The sequence below is a fragment of the Artemia franciscana genome, chromosome 6 (assembly GCF_032884065.1).
Source record: "Artemia franciscana chromosome 6, ASM3288406v1, whole genome shotgun sequence".
Taxonomy (NCBI): domain Eukaryota; kingdom Metazoa; phylum Arthropoda; class Branchiopoda; order Anostraca; family Artemiidae; genus Artemia; species Artemia franciscana.
The window spans coordinates 38,918-55,000 of NC_088868.1; the positions used below are offsets into that span (position 1 = coordinate 38,918).

A 16,083-nucleotide genomic window follows, 5' to 3' on the forward strand; every position below is an offset into this window, starting at 1 on the left:
TTTCAGGGATGGGTCTACAGGCATTTGGTTTATCCTGGGAAGGTATTTTGATGTACCCACCTCCACTTCTTCTTCCTCTAAAGGGCCCTGAAATTCACTTACATGACAGGTGTATATATAAACAAATGACATTGACATAATCATACATGACATTCTACCTTAATTTTCAGTTATCAGTTGCTTTTTCTCTGCCTTAAGTTCTGAATGCAACTCCTGTTATTTGAGTAGAATTCTGAGCCATACCATTTTTTCTAAATTTTAGGAAATGTATTTGCATATCTTTAAATCCTTATAAATTGGGATTGAGCAAAGTTGTGAAGCTGGAAACAATTTTGTTATACTTAATTCAAGCAGAATATCTAGGTCAATGTTCCTATTACCTGAACAATTGTTTAGGGTCTTGAAACTATTGTTAATAGATACATTTTGACTTTTGGAACATCTTTTCTCTCTTGTAAAATTACCACAAACTCACCATTATTGAGTTATTATGTATTTGCACATTAAGGGGGGGGAACATAACATATTTTACATATAGCAATGGTTAGTTTACGTATTTAATATATTCTATGCTTTACCTTCACCCCCCAATATGCAAATATATAGCCCAAATTTGTTTCTAAACTAATACAGATTCACAATTTCAAATATCCAATGAACAAAAATGGAAATTATTGCAATTCTATATGTGTAAATACAGGATGTTTGGGCTGGAATAACTATAACAGTGAGTTTTCAGTAGTTTTGCAAGAGAGAAAAGATGTTCCAAAAGTCAAAATGCATCTATTAACAATAGTTTCATGACCCTAAAAAATTTTTCAGGTAATAGGAACATTGACCAAGATCTTTTTTCTAGGTTTCACTTTTATAACAAACATATTTTTAAAGGTCATCAAAGGTCAGGACCCTCTAGAGGGAGAGGGAGTAGAGGTAGGAACTTCAAAATACCTTCCTGGGACATACTTTAGCCTGTAAACCCATCCCTGAAAGTTTCATTTTGCTAACCTAACCCCTTTTCAAGATGGCAAGAAGTTGTTAAACTAGAATTTTACCACATTATAATAAGGATATTATTATTAGATCCTTTATTTTACATTCTTCTCAAATATGTCCTAATAAATATTGTCCCAGGAACAAAGCTGTTCAAGGGGGAGGAGGCAACTATGTCAGCCTTCTATGTGCTGCAGAGGGATGCCAGTGCTGGGGGACTGTCCACTTTTATCAAATTTTTGCCTGAGTTTTTTTTTACATATATGAGCTGGTAGGGTGGGGGTGGCAACCCTAGGAACAGCTCTGCTTAGGAATAGGCTATATGAAAAACTAAAAGAAAACAATCAAATGCCTAGCCTACACTAGGCCTATAATCAGAAATATGTTTCTACTAATAGGATTATTATGTTTCCTTCTATTGTAATCCACATTGCAGCCTAAAACAAATTCTAACAGGCTAGTATTTGTATCAACAATTCTTAATTTCAATTAATTTTGGTTTAGATGTATGAATAGTCCACTGTATAAGGATACTTGTCAAGAAAACAACTCTTACTTTATAATATGCACAATAATCCAATATAATAGCCTATATTTTGCAATAAACTTATAACAAAATCTTATAGAAGTAAGCATGATAAATAGCTAGGCACATATAAATGAATAAAATCTTCTGTGTAAATGTATGGCCATTCCACTACATTTGGAGACGTGTTAAAAAAAACAATTCCTACTTCATAATATGCAAAATAATCCTAGTTAATATATTTTCCAGGGGGAGAGCCTTTTTCTTCACTCCTTTCCTTGTTTTTCCATATTTTTTTCTAAGAAATGTGTGAATTTCTTAGAATTTATATATTGACAGATCATGTGCCTTCACCCCCCTAATGTGCAAATATATACCCAGGATTGCATTCTGAACCTACATATAACCTTTTTTTGCATCACAAATGAACTTTAGCCCTACCCCTAAATATATCCAAATCAGGGTATATATTTGCACATCATGGGTGTGGGGTAAATTTCATTTGTGATGCAAATGAAGGTTATATTTTGGTTCAGAACGCAATTCTGGATATATATTTGCACATTAATGGAATAGAGGTATATACCATGTTAATATATGGGTTGTAAGAAATTCATTAATTTCTTAGAAAAGTGGAAAAACAAGGAAAGAAGTGAAGATAAAGGTTCTCCCCTTGGAAAATATATTAACTAGGATTATTTTGCATATTAAGAAGTAGGAATTGTTTTCTTAACATGTCTCCATATGTAGTCAAATGGCCATACATTTACACCAAAACTTCCTATTTTCATGCCTTTAAGGATTATAAAATAAAATTGCCAGTTTCTACTATATATCTTTTAGTTGTTGATTTAAGAATTCCCTGTAGCAGCTCATCATTTCCACTATCAAACAAAATTTCCCCTTAGATTTGATAAATCATTGCATCTATAAAGAAAATGTACCAATTCATCCCCCAAAATACCACCTAGTGAGCAAATCTGTAGTCTATTTTGAAATTTTTATAATTTATTTTGAAAAATGTCCTGCCAATTTTGCAAGTAGTAGACAATTTGCACACACATGATTCTAGATTTTAATATATTTAATTGGTAAATTTAACTTGTAATAATACTCTTCACCAAAACTCTCTATAAAAGTGGTCTGGTAGCTTTCTGCTAGTCATGAATAATGGAAATCAACTGTAGAAAGCTAACCAACTGTGCTTCTGAGCTTACAAAAAAGGATGAAAATAGCATTGGTTTTATTAGGTTTATTGTTTAATACTTTTTCTAAATATCATAGCTGTTTTTCTGACAATAAATCTCTCCCACTCCCTCCTTATTGTCCCAGATATTGTCCTAAAAGATTAATTTAGGATATTGCAATCCCCAGAAGTGACAGGGGTTAACAATGGCTTTGAAACATGGCCACCTCCTAATCTTCCCTTATCTTAGAAGTTATTTTTTGATTGTCCCAAATATAGCCATACAAAATTAAGGTAATCAACCTTATTTTTGCAACATGTTTCCATGGGTCAGATAATCTATTGGAGTATCTAAAGTTTCTATCTATTCACATAGATAGAAATAGAAATAGGATTGTTTTCACTAGTCATGCCAAAATTCTTACACAAATTACACAAAAAGGGCCATTGACCAGCACTTACAATTCTTAGTCAAGTAAAATGAGTCCCAGATGAAGAGTTCAAATCACCTGATGGAACAAATCAATTGCAAAACTGATTGTCAAAACCCATCATTTCAAAAGAAGTCCTTTGAAATGCATAGTTTTACTCTTGCAACAGTTTCATGCTAGAATTAGCTTCTTAGCTGCCCTTGGACATCTGATGCAAGCTTCTGGTTTGCAGGAAATTTTGGAACTGATATATACACCAAATGCCATTCATCAGATTCTCTCCAGAAAACCATATTCTTTGGCAATCAAAACTCATATCATTGTTGATTGGGCCCTGAATACCTTACTAGTAGCATAAATTTGGCCCAACTTGATCAGATGGTACTTCATCAGGCCAATCTTTGCAGCATTTCAGACAAGCTTCAAGTTTTTCACTCAGCATTTATTGGTGTCTAAGAAGGATGCACTGAAGTTAAGGAGCTAGAGCTGTCCATTAACGCATTTGCAAGCAAGCTTGAGTCCTTCAAAGCATCACTGTCATAAACTTTGAAACTCTGGATTGATATTTATATGAATGCTGTTTATTTGCTGATGTTGTCAATTGTGGCAGAAAGAACAGGCAACTGGGACCTCCGTGTCTACACTGGTGAACAGATGCTTTTGTTCTTTGTATCTTTCAACCATCACTTGTATGCAAAGTCCTATGACACTTAATGGGTCTACTCTCTCTCTCTCTCTCTCTCCCTCTCTCTCTCTCTCTCTCTCTCTCTCTCTCTCTCTCTCTCTCGTTCTCTCTCCCTCTCTCTCTCCCCCTCTCTCTCTCTCTCCCCCCTCTCTCTCTCTCTCTCTCTACTCTCTCTCTCTCTCTCTCTCTCTCTCTCTCTCTCTCTCTCTCTCTCTCTCTCTCTCTCTCTCTCTCTCTCTCTCTTTGTTGATTATTGAATTAAAATGGAATAGTTGTGGGCATCAAGTCATGGCTAATTGTGGAAAAAGCCAAGACAGATAGTCCAATTGAGTGAGAAGAAAAACCTGGCATTAATTTCCACCTGTTCATTGCTGACGTTACCATCTCCCACTTATGCTACACCTCTCATGTCACTCCACAATGCCAAACTAGAGTCAATCTGTTGGAGGGTCTCTCCAGCTTGGCTCTAAGCTTTAAGTCACAAACAATATTTTTGATTTTAAACATTTAGTTTCATGTTCTTCAGCAAAAAAAGATCATAGAAATGGCATATCTAATCACATTTACTGGTATTTACTCAATCGATATTTTTGCCTCAAACTTAAATTCAACCTTCAAAAACTCAAAGTTGTGAAAGAGCTAGAGGAGTAAACGTTTTAGATTTGGAATCAGTGCATAATTCTTAGTTGGATAGTGAAAGAACCGTTTGTATAGCAATTTGTTTGAGGTCAAACCACATTTTTGCTAGACTAAATCATTATAGGATGTTTAGACCCTAATTGTTTCCTTTAAGAATTCTATTTTGAGCCTGTAAACGCCTTGTTAACTATTATTTACCAATAGGAAATGGTTAAATTTTGAAAACTGCTTTAAAATGTCACTTATTTACATTTTAGACACAACCTGCTCTTAGAGGCTTTACCTACTTTTAGAGGTAAATTACTGAAGAAAGACTGTGAATAGAATTTTTGAAAAAGAATGATTTTCCTGAACTTAAACTATTTCGTTTATGTAAAAAAAACTTGTTTATTTACTGTATAAAAATATACAGTACAGATGATTGATTGTCCTGGATAAAATTTTTGGCAAAGTGAATGAATTTTGGAGGTTTTGGGTGTACATTCAAGAATATGTCTAAAAATTAATGTAAATAATAGAAAGTCACTTAGATTAGGAATCATGGTGAGTTTGGGACAAGCAAAAAGATTGATCAAGCGGATAGCTTCACTTACCCTCTTAGTAATATTAGTAAAGATGGTGGATGCAGTGAAGATATAATATGTTAGGCCAAGGGTGTTTTTAACATCGGTTTCAATAGGTGAGAAAGGGCTTCAAAATGCATAAAATTAGTCAGTGTTAATTTAATAAGATTGACATCAATGTCATCATAATTGCACACTAAACTTGGTGTAATGGGCTAGATGTAGCCTTACACTATGTCCCTAATTTAATTATTTTCTTTTTTCAATCGATTTTATTTGTCAATATGAGAAGTTATACAGGCTGGTTAGAGAAGTTATACAGCAGGGAAGCTAGTTACTTTTCAATAATTATTGACTCTTCAAAAAGGCATTAGAACTTTGAATTTCCAATAAAATGAGCCCTTTTTCAAGCTTCTACAACCATCCTTTCTTTTCAAAGTGGAATGGGATGAAAATATGTTGCTTCTCATACTGCTTTTTGATGCCTCTGAAACTGAGTTCAAAATTATTTTCTTAGTTTACTCTGGCCTAGCTTAGGTCAGTTTTTATAGTAGCACAGTTTGTTGATATAATTGTCTTTCCATTTTCCAGCTTACAAATGGGGTCTTAAATGGAACAGTCTGTAGTGAAGGTAGATCTTTAAGAAGTCGAAGTAACAAAAGAAATGGTAATTGTTTATGTTCACTTACTGCTTAGATAACTTCAGAGATATAAGTAACAGAAGAAATGGTAAGAAAAGATAAATAGAAGAAAAGGTAAATAAAGTAACAGAAGAAATGATAATTGTTTATGTTCACTTACTGCTTAGATAAGTTAAGAGATATATGTAGCAGAAGAAAGGGTAAATAAAGTAACAGAAGAAATGATAATTGTTTATGTTCACTTACTGCTTAGATACATTCAGAGATAAAAGTAAGGGCTGTACAAGTGTTGTCTAGAAATTAGCTTCTGTTTCTATACCAATGGTTTTATTGAGATCTTACTATCATCTTAAGCTTCTTGATAAGGATAATTGTTTCTTTTTAGTGCACTTTGATAATTAATTAATATTAATTTTTTGACATGTTTGAATATTTCTTTTTTGGGATACATTTTATAGCCACTCTCTTAATCTGTTTCTCTGTATAATGTTCTTTCAGTTTGGCTCTTTCAAATGGAACCACTCGGTAAAATTGCCATAATCATCCTTGTTTTTGTAGCCTATATTTTCACCAGCTTAAACAAATGCAGTTACAAATGGAGATCTCTGTGATGCTTTGTGAACTGTCATGGAACATCCTAGAACACATATTCAGCAACTGCTACTACTAGCAACTCACCACAGCACCAATCCGCCTAAGGCCAACACAGCTACGCACGCTCCTCTTCGTCCCAATCTATTCAAAGCCTCGCTTTTTACACCCTCCTAGAAGTTCCCATTTCCCTTAAATCAACTGTTTCGTTACCCAACGTCACCTTTTCATCTTCAGTCATTCCTAGCCTTAGTGACTTAGTCTTCTTAACATTAATATTCAAAGCAATTCTAGCACCCTGAACTCGCAAAGCCTCTAAAAGTTTATTTATTTTGCTCACACTTTTATCTAGGATGCTTAAATCATCAGCATAATCTAAGTCCACCAAAGCTTTTCCCTCCCATTTGATTCAGTGTTCTCACATTGCCTTTCCTGTGTTACTTAAGACAAAATCCATCAAAATGATCCATGTAAAGGAGGATAGAACACAGCCCTGCTTAACTCCTTATTTAATACGAAACCAGCTGCTAACCTTATTTTCTACCTTAACTGCAGCAGTGTTATTCTCATACATAGCACTAATCATTTTAATGTATTTGTCTGGTATACCATACAAGGATTAGACCTCTGCTAAAGCTCTTCCATCAACAGAATTGAACGCTTGTTCATAATCTATAATATTAAGGACCAAAGTGTTTGATAACTCAGGCACTTCTTTATTATTAACTGAAGAGTGAAAATTTGGTCAATGTGTCCTCTACCCTTTCTAAATCCCTACCATTCTTCTCTTATCACTTTGACTTCAGCATCTCTCAGTCTAAAAAGCATCAGCAGTATTCAGCTTGATGCTGATTGCCATTAAGACTTACGAGTCTGACATAGCTAGACACAAAACATTTGAAGAACTTTGGCCCCGCCTTAAAATGCTATTTCTTTGTTTAACCACACTCTCTCTACTGAAAAACTAAAAAAAAGAACAAGCAGTTTTTTCAATAATAGTGTAAGAGCTGATTAATTTCAGTTGCAGATTATTTTGCCTCTTAGAATTATTACATTGCTATTGAAGTGCCAAAGCTGCCACAAGGCCAAGAGCCAATTGCCAATGCCAAGAGCTGTTTGGTGAGCTGAATTCAAAGGGAGGATCAACTGGGCAATGCTTGTTCAATCATACTTTGATATTCCTGATCTACATTATCCTGCTGATCATCTCTTTGAGTACAGCTAGGGAAATGGGCTTTGGCAATTACCTCAGAAATGTAAAAATATTGGATATGACCTTTAGGCATAGCATCAACAATATTTATGTAAGGCAATAACTGGTAGTCAATTGGTGTAGAATCTGGGTGTATGATACCCAAAGCAGTATATACCATTATAGTTTTTACAATGGACTTTTATCTGAGGTTTTGAAAATATTCAACTATAGAATTTATTGCCATCCTGCTTCTAGTCGTGTCAAAGTAGATAGCTTGAGTTACCCATCTACCAATAACCTACCAAAAACTATTAAAACTTTAGATTTTCTCCAAGAAGTGCCATTAAGAAAAACCATCTCTCTGTGCTATGTAATCTGTTAATAAAAGTACTAGTGAAAAGGTGGTATGTTGATAACAGGTGCTTTGCAGTAATTAGCAAATTTGACTTGTTACCTTTTTACAATTTTTTTTAGCTTTGAGTTTTTTGCCAATTTAAGCTTTTCTGTGTTGTTTGTCACAGTTTATCATACCATATATACGAGACAGTAGTGTCCTTGAGCTGGTAGGGAAGCAGGCGTCATTTTTTTTTTTTTTTTTTTTTTTTTTTTTTTTTTTTTTTTTTTTTTTTTTATTTTTTTTTTAATTGTGATGGAAATAAAAAAAAACTGTTCTAAAGACATGCATTTTTTGTTTTTGGTACATGACACTCTAGTCGTTACGGGATGTGAGGTAAAAGATGAGTATCGTTTCAAGAACAAGTAATGTTCTAGGTGACATATTCCCCTGTTCTGAAAACAAAACTGATCAGAAAAAATCCAGACGTTTAGAATTTGATAAATATAGACATTTGAAGCTGGGAATTTTTTTCTTGTTGATTTTCGTTTCCTATGTCTTTCTTCTAGGTAACCTGACATGCAAGTTTGGCTGTTGCAATGACCTAGAAGAGAAAGCTAGAATCAAACCCCTAACACAGACTGGAAAAACTCAGCAAGCAAAACCTAAATTAAATGATCAAAATTTAAAGCAAACCGTCTTAAATCAGGTTAGTAAATTTAATGCATTTTTTGTGTGTTATGGAATTCTATTGTGTAATGGCTAGTGCTGGATTCAATTATTCAAAGAGACCTGAAATACAGCAAGCTTCGTATTAACCTATCTACAGGGAAAATGGGGGGGGGGGGGTTGCTGCTGTTCGTCCAAAGGTTATCCCTTTGAAAAATTTTGCCATAAAATTTCTCTTTTCCCATTTTCAGCGCCAACCAGCCATAGATGAGCCTCTAACAGAAGTGTCCATTTAAGTCTATGTCTCTGTGTCAGATTTGTATTCAGATGATAAGGTATTTTGGATCGTTTTCATTATACCCCCCCCCCTCTGTCTCTTCCTAAAAAATCTCAGGAATCTGTTTTTTTCGTAATTCTGTACAATTCTTCCTACCATATAATTGGCTGTATTTAACTCTAGAGGAAATAAAAAAATGTAATCTAAAGTCGTAGATTGGTAACTGTATCTTTTTTGGTCTTCTGTATGCGAGTTGAAGTTTTCGGTATGTTTCTTGGGGGAGGGGGGTGTCTTTGAGTCTCTTTCGTTTTATCTATGCATATCTGTGTCCTGGTGCATATGAAAGAGAGGCCTAAAATCTCAAGGTTCATTAAGTTCCCGCATGTCTCTCCACTCAAAAAAAATACAAATTTTGCCTCAGTTCTGCTTAATGTAGTAAAAAATTGTTACTTTTTGTAAGAAATTGAAATCTCTTCAAACCCAACTTCATTTAAAGCTTAAATACAGAGTTGACTGGGGGATGACGTCTAGACTTAGATTTTTTTTTGTATTTTCATTGAAAAAAGCGTAAAATAGCCTCATTTAGTCCTAAAAAAGATACATTTGCCTCTACCCTCCTACATTTTCATGAGTTAGTACCACTGACAGGAGACTGGTAAGACTGAATAACGTGTTTCTGGTAGTTTTTTTTTTGTGGTTGTGTGTGTTGCGCCACTATTTATATATATTTTATATAGTGGCTTGATAATTATTATTTTATTGAATTTCGTAAACTATAATTATGAAATATTTCATGGCCTTCTTTATAATTCCATAAAAATTGGAGATGTTCCATAATTGGTGGGGTAAAACTTTTGTAAATGAATGTGTTTGATACAAACCTCCTTTTTTTATCAGGCTTTATTTTATCTCTTAAAAAATTACACAACCAAAATAAAATTTTAGAAAATGAAGGTTTTCAGATGTAAGTAGACTTAATATTTGTCCAGGCGGGCAACAATATTTTTGTTGTGATGTCCTTGCAAGGCCATATCTAGTATTATTGTTGGGAGGAAGAGGTGCAAAAAAACTTTAAAAGCGCATCAAAGTATGTTCTTATGCTTTTGTTACTATGTTTTTACGAGTCGGACAAACATTTCAGGGGAGGGGGTTCATGTAAGATATGCTTCCTTTACTATTTATGCATTGCTATTTACTATTTTTACTTTACTAATCATACAGCTTTGACGTTTGTGTCGTTTTGTAGATCTTATACCGATAAATAATCCCAAAGATTCTTAAGTTTGTAGTTATAACAAATGATTTTTAGCAATAATTTTTAATATCCAAGATTTGCATATTTCTCATTGGCTTAAGTTGGCCGGTCAGCTTAAGTCAACAGTCTTTAGATATTCTGGCACGCCCCTCAAGGAGCAATTAAGCCAATGAAAAAGGAGGAAATCTCGTTACGCATTTCAATGCAATAGGAAATAGCATTAGCTTTCAACCAGGGAGAATAGCGTTAATAAAAGTAGTATTTTTAAACAGAAGAAAGCAAGGATTCTATTGATCTGTCAGTTGTCAACTAAAGGGATATATAAAATGGAATAGAATAGCCTTAATTAGTGTTCCTATCAGATGTTTTTGTAGGTAATCCAATTAACTAATAATTCGAAGTTTTAATTTTTAATATTGTTGATAGTATCCATATTAATGCATAGCTTAGATTTATGACAGTGTTTGTCTTTCGCTGAAGCAAACAGAAATGTTTTACTTCTAGAATTCCATGATAATGTGTTCTTTTTGCTAATTTTCCGCTTATTTTTCACACGCGTTCGTTTTTTTTCAAACTTGGCACTCACTAAGTGTAAAACTACTTAACTGCGTTAAGAAAAATAAAGAACTAGCGTTGCCAACGTTATGATAAGACTAGGGTGGATTCTTCAGTACCCGGATCGGGTTTTTTTTTTATAGGTCGTTGCAGCAGGCTTAAAACTACCCTGAAAATTTTTATGATATCTGAATGCAGTGATAGCGATTTCTAAATTCGTGCTCAAGAAATTCAATAGATGAATATAGAAAGCTTGATAATATCTCTGTATGTACAGGCTACCTGTCGGGCCATTACTTGTTAAAACCGTTGCACTAACAAAAAAGATGTCAATATTATATTTTTTTTAATATAGGGGACAAACATTCATGAATACGCTAACTCCAGGGCCCTTAGAGGTAATAGCTAGAATTTGAAACTTTTATTTAATATCTTCTTCGAGATTAGGAAACACCTCTTTCAATATTGTTGTGTTTCTCTCAATAGAAATATTTCTATTTTTTTATGTTTTCTATATTTTTTTTATGTTATTTTTAAATAAAAATCTAAAGGTTTTTGCTTCGCATCCGGGAGCCGTCATTAACGAGAAGAAGAGAAAGAGAGAAAAACGGGTTAAAGAGTAAATAAATACTAAAAGATAACATAAAACGATAATAAGAAATATAAACCTTTTGCAGAAAAAAAGAGAAAGACGAAAAAAACTCAAATCTTATAAATTAGAGTTGCTGTTTTTAAATAAATCAAAGATAAAATAGAAGATATCAAAATGCATATAAATGTAATGAACATTAAAAAGTCTAACTATAGTAAATATCAATAAATATAATAAATACAAGAAATAAATACCAATATATTTCCGATTTGTTGTATTTTTTTAGTATTTTAGTATTTTCTGTTGACGAATATAATGAATTTACTATAATGGTGTTCTGGAATTGGCTTCAAGTTTAAGCTAATCATTAATTAAAAATATGTATTGTAGTACCCAAAAACAAAAACCCAGTTACGCTTGTTGGTCATATGTTATCTTTAAAATTTCTCTTCAGGTGAAAAATACTCTCATTCAGACATCTTGACTTTGAAGATGTAAAAGTGCTTTCTGCTTTCTAACTTTCCTTCTATATTTCTCTTTCTTCTTTTCTTCTTCTAACCTTCCAAATATATTCTCTTCTTTCTCCGAAAGGCAAACAGTCATCCAGATAATTCAATAACCCACATTAGAATCTTTTTCTTTTTAAGCCCACCTTAAAAACAGCAGATTCTCCCTGAGTCTCTTTCACCTCACAAAATACTCTTGAAGATATTACAGCTTCATTCTTTGCTTGTCATATCGGAATTTCTTGGTATTTCAAAATATTGTCTACCTTTTTTTGAAATATCATTTTTGACCTATATTTGCCTAATCTATTTGTTTCTTTTATATTTCTCTTTGTCATGCTTGTCCAATTAGGTCTAAAAAATTATGTAATGTTGCTTATTTTGTAGATTTTTACGAATGTTAAAGGATCTCAGCAAACCCGAGGCAAATTAACATTGTCTGCAAAATGCTTTCCCTCTAAAGATGCTAAGGTGGAAGTTATATCTAAAGATGAGAATCATTTAGATGAGAAGATGGTATCCATCAATGAAAGATCGCTCTCTGCATCTCCAAAGAAGGTTGGACCTCCGCAGGATAGCTCAACTATATCTCCGTCCACAGCTCACAAGATCTATGTGGTGGATGTAGAAAGGGAAGCGAAGCAGAAGAAGGTGCTCACTCCATCAACTAGTTCATCGAATCTCAAAATTCAACCAAAGAAGGATCTAGTGAAAAGTAAAAATCGAAGAAAGTAAGCACTTTTGTTCTTAACTAATATATTGATTCTAGAAAAGCGAACTTAGTTCGCTTGTGCCCCAACCATTTGATGTCCAACTGTGCGTCCTATTGCTTGCGCCTCTAGTCCTTGCTGTTCAGCCTTACGGCCAATGTACCCATTAATACTCAGTATTGTGTCTGTTTTAATGATGTTCTCGCTCTGCAGCTGAGATTCTGCGTTTGTTTGTCCAGAGAGAGAGATGGTTTAGTTCACCTTTGGGTTAATCAAGAACCCCTTAAGATCAAACGTCGAATCCCTTGTAGACGAATTTGGCACTGGTTGGAGTGTTGTGAGCAGCAGAGCAGCGTTGCCAACAATCGTGATGTCATTTCGCCGAGTTTTTAAACTGTATCCATAAACCTCCTTTGCGTTCTCTTAGTCGCAATAGTTGACGGCCTAACAGTTTAGCTTGCCTTGACAGCCATACTCTTTTGATATATTGCAGCGTTTTGTCGCTTTTAATTTTTTTTTTTTTTTAATAAATTGTCAATCATTGTTAACCAAAAGGCTTGGGACGAAATTGATTTTTTTTTTTATTTATTGAAACAGTGCTACCATCTAATATGTCCTGAGACAGTGTCATCTAGCATCTGCAGCAATTATAAGCTGCAGTATCATGCATACCTCTATGTGTATCTATGACAGGCACATACATAAACTGTCTTGTTGGAGAGTTTGTCGATGCATTTAAAATATAAAAACAATTATTAATAAAAAAGTTATTTATAACTATTGCATTGAAAGATCTTATTCCAAGTTTTATCTACCCCATGATTTTTTTTTAAGATATATTACAGAGGGGATTTAAAATTTTTAATGTCTTTATTTAAATTTACTTACTGATTTTATTTTCAATACCTAATTGGTTATTTTATATTTATATGATATAATACTTACTTATTTCAGAAGAACGTGAATGCACCATTTTGTACTCATATCATTTGATTATGTTATTGTGTTTATTTGTGTTTGAAGAGGGAAACAAAGAAGTTGTGTTGTATTTCGTTTTGCTTTTTCAGTTAATCAACATCACCCTTCATTTGTTTTCTTATATTGTTTATGGTATTAAGAGTTGGTTTGGGGAGAGGGGCTGAGGAAGCCAAAAAGAGGCTCTGATTGAGCTGGAATTTTAATAGTAGAAAGACACCACATAGGAAAAATTAATTGCTGTTTTATTATTTATAATTAGGCTATAAACAGTCCTGCTATATCGTTTTCACATTTTCGGTGGGTGGTGGATGTATGACCCCGATAGTTTCTAACTAGGAGATTCACTTTGCTTTTTCTCTTTAATCAGTGTTTTCTTTGTTTCTCGTATTGTGTTTGGAGTTATGAGTTGGGGGAAAGTCTAATGAGGCTAAGAAGAGGTGTCTCAGGGGGTGTTTGAGGGAACAGGTGTTATTTGTATCTTAGGGTGTAAACAAATAAGTTTTATTGCTTTTCATTGTGCTTTTTTCGTTAACTGGCAACAATTTTTTTCCTCACATTGCTTATGGAATTTTGATTCGGGGGAGGATTGGCTAAGGCGGTTTAAAAATCAGGCTCTGATTGAGCTGAAATTTTGATGGTTTAGTGGAAATTTAACTAAAGCTGAAAAAAATTATTGACCGACTCCCAATATATCTGGTTTCTTTTGAAAGCTATGCTAGTGATGCTTGAGTCTGTTAAGTTGATTTTAAGACGTCCTTTGTAATCAAATGCATTTTTTCAAGCATAATAATAATTTATAACAAATCAATACATTTTTGTTTACAACCATAAAACAAAGGAAATAATGGGATTTAAATATAATTATCACAAAAGCAATATATCACTACCCAGTTCAATTAAAATAATATTAGGGTCACAAAATGAGATATTTCTTTGGTGTCAGCTAAAATCTTTAATAGCATACGTTCCATATAGTTTTTGGATTTCTGTTATGAAACACCTTCTAATAACAAGTCATGGAACTGGCACAACTTAAAATAATATCAATCAATTGGATATATTAGAATGGTTTTGGAAACAGGTCTTGTCTTTTTTAGGGCTTGCCTGAAGGAATCTTCCCTGGAAATATTTAAGATAATGACCTAACCGTGTCAATATTTCAGGTTCGAAGAAGCATCGCGATTTGACACTTTAGAATCAAGGCATACTGTGACTAACTAATTCGAAAATACGTTACAAAAATAAACCAACGAAATTAAAGCATACTTGTGTTTATATATGAAAATTGGACTGCATCTTTCTTTTTCTCTGTGGTACAAATAAGGGTCAACAAAGTACTTTGATGTTAATGTATTGTCAGTAGTCTCAGTTGTAACATTGGTAGTTTTTTTATATTAATTTTAATGTAAAGAAATTTTAGGTTAAAATTAGGTGACTCCATTGGGAGCCACAAACTTACCGAGTACTATCCAATTCGTCGGAGTGAAAGAAAGCCAAAGAATATTATTACAGAAATTGAAAAATATAATTTGGAACAGGCAGTGCTGTCAGGAAAAGAAGATGGCGTTAAGGTTGGTTATGTGGTCTTTTCAGTATATTTAGATTTAAGTAATTTTTAGGCTTTTGGGATACACAAAAAAAAAATCCCGTACGTTCTTTTTCGAATGTTTGCTGCAACTCTTTTTGTGTTTTGTCGTCGTTTTGATTTATCGTTTCTTCAATTCCAAAGATCTGGAATTTTTCGCTTTTCTATTATTATGCATAAATTAAAACAAACTTTCCGATAAAGAAAAATAAAGGCCATATTATACTTAAGATCGGAAGAAATGGAAAGCTACTATAACTCATACTCAAAATGACCAGAAATTACTATTAAAGAAATAATGAAACCCAAAACGAACAGAGATTAAATACACAATCATAATAAAAAAAACACACAGCCGGTACTAATATAAATGAATAAATAAATCTGAAAACAAGTAGAACTTAGTTTGAATGCAAATGAAGCTTAAAACGAACAAAAACATTTTGCTCTTGAAGTATAAACGAAAACGAATAGAAATTAAATAAAGAATCAAAGCAAACATACATAGAATAGGTACTAATATATACGAATAAGTAAATCTTTAAACGAATGAAACGCGAATTGAATATGCAAATCAAGCTTAAAACGAACAAAAATATTTTGCTATTGAAGTATAAACGAAACCGAAAACGAACAGAAATTAAATAAAGAATCAAAGCAAACCAACATAGAATAGGTACTAATATATACGAATAAGTAAATCTTAAAACAAATGAAACTCGAATTGAATAAGCAAATCAAGCTTAAAACGAACAAAAATATTTTACTATTGAAGTATAAACGAAAACTAAAACGAACAAAAATCAAATAAAGAATCAAAGCAAACAAACATAGAATAGGTACTAATATATACGAATAAGTAAATCTTTAAACGAATGAAACGCGAATTGAATATGCAAATCAAGCTTAAAACGAACAAAAATATTTTGCTATTGAAGTATAAACGAAACCGAAAACGAACAGAAATTAAATAAAGAATCAAAGCAAACCAACATAGAATAGGTACTAATATATACGAATAAGTAAATCTTTAAACGAATGAAACGCGAATTGAATATGCAAATCAAGCTTAAAACGAACAAAAATATTTTGCTATTGAAGTATAAACGAAACCGAAAACGAACAGAAATTAAATAAAGAATCAAAGCAAACCAACATAGAATAGGTACTAATAT

General features: G+C 33.0%; 1 protein-coding gene across 2 annotated transcripts in view; it reads left to right on the plus strand.

Moving 5' to 3' along the window:
* The window catches only part of LOC136027876 (N-lysine methyltransferase KMT5A-B-like), a 30,948-nt gene that overhangs the window by 359 nt on the left and 14,506 nt on the right, over nt 1–16,083 (plus strand). Inside the window, exons 2-5 of one of the 2 annotated variants that reach the window (XM_065705292.1) lie at nt 5,612–5,687; nt 8,351–8,490; nt 12,023–12,366; nt 14,735–14,894. In XM_065705292.1, the coding sequence (XP_065561364.1) occupies nt 5,612–5,687; nt 8,351–8,490; nt 12,023–12,366; nt 14,735–14,894 (720 nt within the window). The remainder of the gene's footprint in view (nt 1–5,611; nt 5,688–8,350; nt 8,491–12,022; nt 12,367–14,734; nt 14,895–16,083) is intronic. The other variant, XM_065705293.1, reaches the window with a different exon arrangement.